This window comes from Nipponia nippon, unplaced genomic scaffold (genome assembly GCF_047370975.1).
Source record: "Nipponia nippon isolate SJK-2023a ecotype South Korea unplaced genomic scaffold, ASM4737097v1 scaffold_2, whole genome shotgun sequence".
In the NCBI taxonomy this organism is placed as follows: Eukaryota; Metazoa; Chordata; class Aves; order Pelecaniformes; family Threskiornithidae; genus Nipponia; species Nipponia nippon.
In genome coordinates, this window is record NW_028262336.1 from 117,036,371 (window position 1) to 117,048,901 (window position 12,531).

Sequence of the window (12,531 nt, forward strand, 5' to 3'; positions counted from 1 at the left end):
GGCATGTATTTTTACACGTACATATTGGTTTTAGCAGTCTCTCAAATGTTCTCACAAATTCTGCCTTTCCCCAGAATAAGGGAATTTTACCTCTCCTACAGTAAAGCTCAAGACTTACTTATTTCAAAGTTTCACAGAAGGCAAGCTCCACAGCCCTCTAGCTTCCCTGTATGTAGGCTAACTAGTAATTCTCAAGAGGGACAAGGAAGCATATTTCAATTTTTTCTTCAAGCATCAGTATACAGCTTGTTTTAATGACTGTGGTAGTGCTAGACATGAAAAGGTTCAAGAAGGGAACAATTTTTTTTTCCTGGATAACCTCAGGCTTGGAGCAATCTTTTTCAAAGCAGCAAGCTCCACCTGCATGCTTCCTGCAACTTGTAAGTCATTTTAGCCTTAGAGGGATAATATCACCCCTCTACAATATTCATGGCTTTAAAATAACAGTTTATAAAAACAGTACATCTCAAGGAAGCAGAGTTCTTGGGTTCTCCCTCCCTCCTCCCCGCCTCATCACTCGTAAGCAAAAAGTTAAAGGCAAATAAGGTAGGACAGAAGAGGGTGAGAAGGAATGGACATAAAGTGAAATGTAAACTTTCTGAATGGCACAATCACAATGTTCCTAAGGCCTTGATTGCACCGGTAATCTAGGAAGGCTTTTGAACACCAACATTCATCACCACAACATTGTAAATCTGTCTGTTCTTCATTTAAATACGATCTGCACTTTTAAGCACTGCAGCTTTTGAGAACTGATTTACACATGTTTACACTGACATTTGGCCACCTCTTTAAATGAATTGAACTATTACAGCAGAAAAAAAATGTTAAAATTCAGCCAGTTACCCCTTCTTGTGCACTTCCAATTAGCAATCAAAGAACTTAGCTGACTCAAAAAGAAAATGCCTTTACTATGAAAACCTACCCTATGTATTGGTCGTTTTACCAAGATTTTGTGCTCTTTTTACATGGCAGTGAGACAGGGGCAAGCATGAGGACTTGGGGAAAAAGAGTGAAGACTATTCTTATATTTGATAATTTTCTAGAAGCAACCAGGTTCTTGCCCTAGTATTTTTTGCAGAAAGCAGGACAAGGTCATCATAAAAAATTACATCCTTAATAGAAAAGCAAACAGGTCAGCTGAGTGCCCACCTCATCTAAGATTTATTATAAAAGAGTTACAGGCCTTAGCAGCTTTTAAATAATTGATTTCCCTGTTCCTTTCCTTTCACAAATTCACTTCTCCGCATCAACAACAAAACAATTCTCAAATAGTCATCAAATGTCTGGATGGCAGCTGCTTGATGGAAGAAAAACCACAAGGTGTCTCTTCCGAAGACAGAAGTACCGAAGTACTTGAAGAAGAGCGAGCCCTGCAGACACCAAGGTCAGAGGAGAGGAGGAGGTGCTCCAGGCGCTGAAGCGGAGATTCCCCTGCAGCCTGTGGAGAAGATCGTGGGAAGCAGGTTGTCCACCCGCAGCCTGTGGAGGACCATGCTGGAGCAAATATCCACCCTGCAAGCCCATGGAGGACCTCACGCCCCAGCACATGGATGTGCCCTGAAGGAAGCTGCAGCCCCAGGAGAGCCCAGGCAGGAGCAGGCTCCTGGCAGGAACTGCAGCCTATGAAGAGCACGCACAGGAGCAGGTTTTCTGGCAGGAGCTGTGGTGTGTGGAGAACCCACACTGGTGGAGCAGTCTGTTCCTGAAGGACTGTACCCTGTGGAAATGACGCATGCTGGATCATTTAGTGAAGCACTGTACCCTACGCTGGAGCAGGGGAAGAGCGTGAAGAAGGAGTGGCAGAGATGAAGCGTTATGGAATGACCACAACCCCCAATCCCCATCCTCCTGTGCTGCTCAGGGGGAGGAGGGAGAAGAGTTAGGAGTGAAGTTGAGCCTGGGAAAAAGGGAGGGGTGGGGACAAGGTGTTTTCAGTTGTGGTTTTGTTTCTCATTATTCTACTGTGTAATTAATTGGCAATAAATTAAATTAATTTCCCCAAATCTAGTCTGTTTTGCCCACGACGGTAATTGGTAAGTGATTTCCCTTTCTTTTTCTCAACTCACGAGCTTTTCATCTTATTTTCTCCCCTCATCCTGCTGAGGAGGGGCAGTGAGAGAGCGGCTGGGTAGGCACCTGGCCAGCCAAGGTCAACCCACCACAAGAGCACAGCTCAGAATTCACACTTCTAATTCCCAAAGAATAAGATTATTACAGAAGAAAAGACAAATGTGACTTAGCTATCACTGGAAACTTGTATGTTAACTTTGGCTATAGTTTGATGTGTAATTAAGCTGTCACTGCCATCAAACAATAATTTAATGTCCTGTCCTTATTCTTCCCCCTACCCACCAACTTACACAATCACTTCCATTCCCAGGTTCTCCTGTACTCTGCGAGCATGAGCACTTTCACAGCTGCATAACGAACCGAATCGGGAAACTGGGACACACGGAAAATTATTCAGCAAAGATTAGCAGTTATTTTAGCTCCCTGATCTGGTAGAGCACACAGCTGAGCAAATACCAATGCTAATACCACTTACAGGACAAGAAGGGGTGGAAACAAGGTCTGAGAGCGGGAAACAAGGAAGGGGCAGGCTATGGAGGTTTTCTGTTTATTTGTTTAGCAGTAGAGCTGGCTTAAAACTACACAGCAAATTGAAGCTTCAGACAGATACTTTCCAGTAACCTCCTTTGGTCAGAAATTCTGGGAGAACTACCAGACAGCTCATCCACACTTCACAGGAGAGGGCAGAGACGGAGACGCTAGAATAGGAGATACACAAATTCAAAATTACTGCACAATTAGTGTGACATCCAGTCGACAACATCTATGACCACAGCTCTGAAGCAGAGGGGGAAAAAAGCAAATTCACAACCCAATTCACTTGATAGACCATGAGCCTTCCTTTCTACATTGGTTTGTTTAGTAAGGGACCAGCCTAGACTGTGATAAGTTTCATGAATATGTAACTTGACAAAAGCCTGTCTGACAAAATAACCAAAGTAATGATATGCTCATTCAGTTTAAAATTAAACAGAAGAATAAGAGAAAGAAAGAAGCATGTAACAAGAGTTCCACCTTTCAGAAAAGCAAGATCTGAGTTATTAAGGGAGCCTGAATTTAGATGTGACTGTATATGGAGAAACTGCAAAGGTACAACATAAGTTACCTTGAATTTGCATGTTAGTTGCAAGAAGAACATCTGCATAAAACATAATGAAATCAGGGTTAACTGAAGAAATAATATGGATATGCAAGCAGAGGATTGTGGACTGGGCAGGGGGTGTTGGGGGGTAAAATTAGTATTCAACTATACCTGAATATTGATGTATTTTAAGAAGGTAAGATAACCAGGTTTGGTACCAGAAACTGGTGGAACTCCAACAGCACAAGAGCTAAGTCAGCTACCAGTGTGGTGCTGTGGCACTCCTGCAGCTACAGGTAAAGCCTATGCACTCTCACCAGACACTGGGTAGTTTCAGCTTAATTCAGGGTATTTTCACAAACACATTAATACTTAGAAAACTATCATTTTGTGTACTCAAAGACAAACCAAAGTAGAAGTTAGAAAGTAATGAGAAACAGCTTTTTAATCTATAAAAGCCAAAATTTTAAACTGATCGAATCAAGGAGTCTGCTCTCATAACATAGCAAATATATGCCTACATTTAAGAAACAAAGATAATGATCCAACATGGTCCATTAGGTTGACCTTAAAATAAAGCAATTATTTAGAACACTGTTTGAAGGGAAGAACAACTAAAAGCTTAGAAACCGATAGAAATTAGGGTAAAAGGCAACACAGATTTATCAAAGGTAAACTGCATCAGATCAGTGGATATCTCTCTTACACAAGGCAAAAGATTTATTAAAAAAAAAAAGCCACAAAACCACAATAGATCTAATCAACTAGTCAGCAGTAAAGCACATGATACCACGCTACAATGGCAGTTTAATAATTATGGTGGAGAAGATGAGAACTTACACAGAAGCTATATAGATAAGATGCGACTAGGAAAAGGCTTTGCTGCAAACACCCAGAAAGAGGAATGTCATTGTTTAATATTATTCAAGGACTGATGTTGAGACTAATCTGATTTAACATTTCCAGCCTGACTTTGGGAGAGCTTGGCGGTTACCACAGAGCAGGGAGGCATTACTGACACAGAACACTGGACTCTCGTCTGTGAAAAGGAGGGAAAGAGAGGGAAAAGAAAAGGGCGGGGGGGGGAAGTTTGAAGTGTCCTCACCTACAGGAAACCAAAGGAAGAAAAAGAAAGAAAGAAAGAAAGATTTTCCTAAAGCACAAAAGGCAAAGAATAATTAAAATAAGAGGCTTATTTGTCCTTGTAATTCTACAGGACCAAATCATAGAATACCAGGTTGGAAGAGACCAAAGATCATCTGGTCCAACCTTTCTTGGCAAAATCACAAATTGATTCTTCTTATTGTTACCTGTTTTATTTTTCATGATGTTTATTTGAATTAAAGACTGTTTACAGAATAAAAATGATCCAGTTGGCAATACCTACTTTCATTTACATAATATCTTTCAGTGAACAAGAGTACCTTCGCAACAGACACTACAATGCACATCTGACATGCAAACCTCTCTTCTTTAAGCAACCTGCAAAATACCAAGTAACATCAGTAGCAGAACCAACTATATAACCTAGGCATTGCAGCACCCTGTATCCTGCTTTGAATATTAAGCTAAAAGAAGATAAGGCTTCCGAAGACATACAGAATAGCCATACTATTTTCCCATGCCTGAATTATACTAAGCAAAACACCAGCGCAACAACAACACATTGTTTAAGCTTTTGGTGTCCTGTAAAACACAAGTTTGCATAATTCAGGACAGGGAAGCAATATAAGTTGGTAACTTCCAACTGATCTGAAAAACTATACTGTAACATAGCACAGTGTTCATTACATGTTGTGAAATATATTATCTTTCTAATGAAAGTTATTTGCACTTCACAGGATGCCAATGGGAGATTAGATTACTGCCCAACAGTACTTCAGTCTCCTATTAATACAGAAGAAAGTCAAGCTATTTTTCTTCAGTTTAATATTTACTTCATTGCTGCTGGTTATCAGATCCTGAGATTTTTTCACCTTTTATCATACACTAGAGGAATCTGTAGCACCACACAGTCAAAAGAGGACCATAACTATTGACTTCATTTAATGACTAATGTTCTCACAGAATGCGATAAATAAAGATCAAACCTGTGAACATTATTATACTACTTTTGTTTCCCCTACTTTTACTTCTAATCTCCTGAACATTTAAAAGCGAATTCAAAAAGGCTTAGAAAAGAGCTACTAAAATGAGCAAGAAATCAGAAAAGCTCTTAGGAGAGAGGATGAGAACAGCTTGTTCAGTCTAGTAAAGGATGCGATTATTCCCCAAGCAAATCCAAGCAAACAACAATGCAGTGAAAGGAAACTGAGCATAAGCAAGTTTGAATTTCCACATTAAATTTATTTTTAATGAGTTACTCAACCCTCAGAGTAACAGGGTTCTAGAATAGCCTTCTAGCAGAAATAGTAAGGATAAAAACTGGTTTTTAAATGGAGTTTGACGAGTAGGGATTACATAATGTAACACTAGCAGGAGATTGGATTTTAAAAAGGAAATCCATGATACCCTTAAATACTCAATTCCCCTATATTCCAAATTTATTTATAACTACAGTTTTGAGACTAGGAAAAAATAAGAAGGCAGAGACATATCACTGCTTTACATATCATTCAGTAGAAAGGACTGTATTGTCCTCTGTATTTTTCAACAGAGGATGAACACAAAGTTATTTACTATTACAGGAAACTGCAAATTGCTGTAGCACTTCTGCCCACAAAAACCCAAGAGATCTGTGCAAGTTCAGTGACCACAGCATCATATTTTCCATTGTAGTAAAGACAATATTCATGAAGCAGCTGGTCTCATATTAATAGAATTCATTTATCTTATTCATAGCAAATGAAGCATGTAGTAGACAACAAGCCAACTGGCCCATTAAGAAACAGATTAAATTTGACCTTTTCAGAAATCAGTTTAAATGTTTGAAAATCCTAATTTAAAAAATTGCACAAGGTTTTCTTAAAGCCGAGACATCATTTCGTATGGCATTTGAAACTCAAACCCTCTCCTTTGGTAACCTGACATCATCCAATTACAAAACATCTCTAAAGAATACCTGTTTCAATATTAAGGCACAAGAACACCCATGTTGAGTCATTCAAGGACTTCATAAACACGGTAGTCATTACTGGCAGTATGGGAATTCACTCGCAGGGATTCTTGGTTCAAAATGAAACATCATGTGACGTACAGAAAAGGCCGAGCTCGGTAACAGTCCACTACATACTAGTATTTATTTTCTCCATATATATTTGGCTACAGATAATATGATACAGACTGCAGCTGCTTTAAACACTAGAGAAAGCAATTAAGCTCCTTCTCTGGCCAAGAACCACCTTATCGTTGGTATATTTGCACAAAAGGCTGAACACCGTTGGAATTGGTCTTGACAATTACGTCCATCATCCACAGATAACTCAGACACCAGCAGAAGTTGAGCAGGACAGTACAAATGCCTATCAGAAGTGACAGAACAGCGAGGGAGCAGATGACTTCGAAACATTAATGCCAATTACTAAGTTTCAACTTCCTTTTAGTGGGAAACTTTTTTTCAGTTGCTAGGGGAATCATGTATTTAGAGACTAAGAAATGTAACCTGTTGTAATGTCCTGCCTCTCACCCAACCCTAACATGAAAGGCAAGTTATGCATTTTTGTATTATACGACTAAAACAACTAAAAGCAATCACTTCTCTAAAGCAATGTGAGTTATTTCTGAAATTCTCACTAGGAAGCTATACTTTTATAATTCCATGTTTGCCATCAGAGTATCACATTGGGAATACGAACAATCAGTTGTTTTACTTAGAATCTAAATTAATAAAAGAGAATGATTGCTACCAAACTTTAGCGGTTATTATTCAATGAACTCAGTCCTCCTCCAGTTAAAATCTGGAAAAGACATTGTAAAGATGTAATCTCATGAAAATATGTGAGGCCAAGATATCTGGGAAAATGCATCTCTCTGGAAAGATACAAAGGAGGGTTTTTATATGAAAAAAAAAAAAAAAATCCCAAGAGAGATAACAAGATCATAGGTTCTTATGCTGTAATTTTGTCCTTATTTTTTTTCCAGCCAGCTAACCCCCAAAATTTCCATACATATAGCCAGGTTCATCACTGTATGTTTATAATTAGGTTTATGAGAGAAGAAAATCATCCCAGAAAACTGTCAAAACAGTTTCAAGACAGTCTTTTCTGTGTGGAATTTCTATAAAACCCTGATAAGAAGTACCTCCTCACACCCCCTGCAAAAGATGGTATTTCCATCTTGGGCCTGCTTCTCTGTTTCTCCATGTGTTAAGTAGTAAAATAAAACTACTGATTGCTACTTAATTACAAATTCCTAAAGATATCTGTTAAATCTTATTTATATTACACCACAGCTCTGCATTAGTTTGCATAATATTAAAACACTTTAAAAGGTACGGCATTACTTAAAACAGCTGCAAATCCACTGAACTTTCAACCATTTAAACCAAAACTTATGTAGTTCTCATCTTTGAATACATGAACTTGTTGCTAAAATAGGACTTAAGATGGAGAGAGAAGGCCTCAAAAATCAAGAGGGAAAAACTGAAAGCTTCTGCACAGCAATAAGCTATGAGATCACCTGTAGAAGATGCCTGTTCCTTTCTTGGATTGTTTAATACAATATTCATTAACTTTGGCAGAACAGTAGGCCTATTATGGAAATTAAAAGCATACAAATATTTCTGTAATACAATTTCCTATATAATCTATATGACAACTCCCTGGGCCAGGTTGCTTCTTCACAAGGCATTCACAAGAAATTAAAGTACACTACTGCCAAAAAGTACAGAAAAAATAGACTTGATGTTTTAACTGAAAACAAGTTGGAATCAATGAGAAGGAAAAATTTCAATTCTGCTTCAGTCGTCCAGGTACAGCTGGGCCTCACTACGTGAAGCATTTAAGCACATGCAGATGCATCTGAAAGATCTATTAAATTTGGTGCCTGAAGAACTTATGAAATCAACAGTTACCTAGTAATCAAGAAGGCCAGTTGTACCGGGAGGTCATTTTTTTTTTCTAAAAAGTTTTTTTTTTTCCTAATTCATAAGTTAACAACAAAAAAACCCTCCTCCAGGTGCACCAAAGAAAACTATATGGTCCTACTTAATTGTGCCTACACACAGAGTTAAATCTCTATTGAAAGAACTTTTTAATGTAGTAGGAACATCTATTATATGCATAAACTAAGCCTTTCAAGAGAGAGTAATGTATTTAGTACCTCAGTTGATCTGAAAATGTACTCTCTCACTGCAAATACTAATTGTAGGACAAGGCTGAGGGAGGCACAATGGCCATACAAATGTAATGCTAACACCTAACTAAACTGGACCATATTATCTGTGCTCTTCTAGGGTACTCCCAGAGTCTTACATATTTAGAAAGAGAAGGAAACAGTGCAAAAAACGCTAGGAGAAGGCTGCTGAGGATTTGACATCAATCCTAGCATTATCAGCTCTCACTGTGTTCACAACAGTCAACTGCTGCTTCATGGAGCACAGTATTACAGCTTTACATACTACTTTGGAAAGCAGCATTCTTCAGAATGAACGTAGCAAAGCCACATTAAAATAAAGTCTGACCTTATCTTGGGACCACTCCAACAATTAAAATGCAAAATGTTTGCATACTACATTAAGTGTATCTGTTTTACCTTCAATTTATATGGAATCTTTTGTCAGGTATTTATAAACATTGCATTTTTGCAGTAACTTCTTAGATACTGGACTGTGCACAAATTAATATTTTGTAACTTTTGTAATATAGAAGTTCAATTCCATCTGAAAAACCATACACATATTGTAGTTTCATATAATATCTTACATTTAGGCAACTTTAGAAGATTATAGTATTTTCTAACTACATTAAGTCAGCCTCACTGTCTCTTCTCTAAACATGGTCAAGAAGGACACGTTCCAAAATTCATCTCCACCGAAGCTCTGCAGCACAGTCTGAATTTTTCCCCCAACAGAACTGATCCTCCAAAATGGTATGTAAATGAAAAATCCTAGATCACCTAAAGAGATAAAACACGGTAAATAATGCCTGTTGTTCTCCAGGGCTTGTAAGTTATTAAATATTCAAAGACCAAATCATAAGAGTTCATCACTGAAATGAACTACTTACTCCACTGTTTGATTAGATTTTCAAAGACAATTTAAAAAAATTAAGGAAAAAAAAAAAAGCCTTGCACAAGTATTTTACACTCCACTGATTTTAAAGCTGAGTAGGAGTAGCTAGTGTGCTTTAATGAGTCAAAAGTTCTCTACTCTAGCAAACATACAATAGTGCTACTTGCCATAATAGGTACACTGTCCTTGCAGCACCTACACCCGTCTGTACAGTATAAAGCCAGCATTTCTGTTTTGTTGAGAAAAATCTAGCCATTTCCCCAGTTGTCCCAACACAGGGACTGAGGCAGTATTCTGTGGGAAGCATGGTCACTATGGGATTTGAAATGAACAACACGAGAAATATTTCTTACACCAGAGCAGACCTTATTTTCCTAAAGCTAAAAGCCACTATAGCACACAGCATTTTAAAGTTACACATAGAATGCAATAAGCATTGTGTCAAACACAATAACATTTGAACTACAAAGTTTTAAAAATCAGGAGAACTTGCAAGTTAAGTAGTCATTACTTGAGAGAGAAATATTGCTTCTCCTTGAAGAGAGAGAGAATTGTTAAACATGTAGATACAAGGTCTAAATCTAGCAAGGACTCACAAGTATTCTTCACAAAAATAATGGGATTAGTCACTTCAGAATCAAGGTCTAAATTACTTCTCAAGAACGCTATTCCTTCCACAGCAGTCTGTCTTTGACAACTTAAGGAAGTTGTATTTGCTCATATTTGATCTGGAACAAAATGCAGCCAATTTCCAGTGCTAGTCCAGGTCAAAAAAGTACCCATGTGGTATCCTAACCTGTCATTACTATTTGTGCACACCATCTTATAGGACCAGGTTTGTAATAGTAAGTTTTTATTAAACTTACACTTTTACTCCTTAGAACAAGCTCAAACTTCCCATTTTATGGAGCAAGCTTTCTAGCAAAGAGAAAGACCTAAAGTACAGCTAAAAAACAAACTTTTTTGCTCTAGAAAGAAAAACGTACCATTGAGTTTTTAACTCTCTCTCTCTATATGTATACACACACACACACATTTTCTGTGTATTCTGTCATCTAACATTCTATGGGCATGGATACAGGAACTTATTGAATTTAATATAAATTTGCAGAGGATGCTAGATTTGTATCCAGCTACTCACTAAAAGAGAGATGTATCCAGAAATACATGCACTTATATGAAAAAAGTCTCAAAAAGACAGTAGCTGCTTTATGTAAATGCAATGGTGTAAATAAACTATATAGAGACAATGCATGAACAAGTACAATTAACATTCAATCCTACTGTTGGCCAAACAAAATCTTCAGAATTGACCTCCTATCCCAGGTAAAGAGACAAACTTTGGGTTTAGACTCTGAGTTAGCAGCAGCTAGGTTTCCTATGAGCTAAGGAGCTCATAGTAACACCTGTTCCCTTGTCCACATAAAGAGCAATACTGCTGCCCGTCACCCTACAAAAACTAGCACACCGTGTCAATGTGGCAGATACTTTTAAGGATTAAAGTGATTCTCTTCCTTGAACATCTCACGTCGCAGTTCGAGAAGCACAGTACTTCTCTGCTCTACCTGAAGGAAAGCTCTAGGCAACAGGTAAGAGAGCTCCAAAGTGACTTAAAGACAAGAAGTAGGTGGCAAGGAGTTGAGGAGCAAGCCGAGTCTAGTAATGCTCATGGCAATTCCTAGTTTTCACTTTATGCTCTTCAAAGTGCGAGGGCCGTTTTCAGGCCCCGGGAAGCTGTCAGTGCCCAACCCACGGAACTGCTCATGCTTACCTGGGCTTTCGTAATCTTCCAAAACGCATAAAAGTTAAACTACTATATAAGGACGGGTGGAGGGGGAAATATAAGCTCTCTTCATATAAATTCACCTCAATGTCTTGCTTTGCCCATTTATTTCGGACATCTCCATCATCTAAAGACACCTAATTAGCAGCCGACGCCCCAGAACGAGACCCGCCGGCAGCACTACGCGCCCGCTCTGCTCTGGACAGCCACCTACACCGCGACGCTCGGCCCCGAAGCCGGGCTCTCCGCCCGGTCCCCAGGCGGGACCCCCGGGCCGGCCCGCTCCCCCGGCAGCCGCGCCGCCCCCGCGCTGCCCGCTGACCCGCCGGGGAGGGCGCGGCTGGGCCCGCGGGCCGGGGCCGGGCCCCGCGCCGCCCCCGCTCTCCCGGGAAACCCACCCAGCCCCGCCGCAGGCGAGGCGAGGCGCAGCAGCGGGGAGCGAGCGGGGGAGAAAGTTTACCAGGCGCTTTTCGGCGGCTGCCGGCAGGGGAGCCCGCTCCCGGAGCCCATTCAAACAAAAGAAGCCCCTTCTCCTGCCCGCCGCCCCCGGCTCCCCCGCCCGACTCACTTCGCAGGGCCCCGATGAGGAGGCTGCCGTCCTTAATCAGCTCCTTGATGAACTTGTTCGTCCGCTCCAGCTCGATCTCGTGACACTTCAGGCGCTCCCTGAAATCCGGGCTGTCCAAGTAGGAGTCGCTGAACTCCAGCGTGGGCAGCCCCATGGCAGCGGCGGCCGCAGCCCCCCGGCCGGCGGCGAAGGGGCGGGCGGCTGAGGGAGGGCCGCGCCGAGAGACGGCGCTGAGGGGAAAGCGGGAGAGAGGAGAGGCAAGGCGCGACTGCCGCCTCCTCCGCCTCCCCGGAGGGGCTCCCGACCCGCTGCACCGGCCCCCTCAGCGCCCGCCGCGCCGGCGGCGAGGCAGACGGCCGTTGGCGGCGGAGGCGGCGCGCTCCGGCGGCTGTCACCCAGCTACATGCTGCCCGCGGCACCCCGCGGGCTTCCAGCGCCGCCGCCGCTCCGCCGCTTCCGGCAGCGCTCCCTCTTCCTCCCTCCCGGCCCTAACTTCAGTCTGAACCTCCCCGGGCCCGGCGGAGGAAGCCCTCCTCCCGGCGCGGCATGCTCACACGCCGGGGATGCGGCCCCGGCAGTGCCCGCCCCTCGCTCGCCGCCGCCCCCTCCGCGCTCTGCCCTCCAGCGGCGGCGCGGACGGGCCCGCTGCGGCCTCGCTTCGGCGTGGCCCGGCTCGGCGTGAGGCGAAGGGTCGCGGAGGGCCCACGCGGCCCTGTGAGGCCTCCTTCGCTGGCCTCCTCCTTTACCTGTGCTTCTGGGAGGGCCGGAGGAAGGCAGGGGAGGGTAAGGGGGATCCGCCTCAGGGGCAGGGAGGCTTAGGGGTTTTTAAAACGGTGCGCTTGGAGGAGGCCGGTTTA

At 42.0% G+C, this 12,531-nt stretch overlaps 1 protein-coding gene across 2 annotated transcripts in view; it reads right to left on the bottom strand.

Moving 5' to 3' along the window:
* ARHGAP42 (Rho GTPase activating protein 42) overlaps positions 1-12,228 on the bottom strand; it is a 172,739-nt gene extending 160,511 nt beyond the window's left edge. For both annotated transcript variants that reach the window (XM_087756791.1, XM_087756790.1), the window contains exon 1: positions 11,675-12,228. In XM_087756791.1, the coding sequence (XP_087612917.1) occupies positions 11,675-11,828 (154 nt within the window). In that variant the 5' untranslated portion in view covers positions 11,829-12,228. The remainder of the gene's footprint in view (positions 1-11,674) is intronic.
* Between the last annotated feature and the right edge of the window lie 303 nt (positions 12,229-12,531).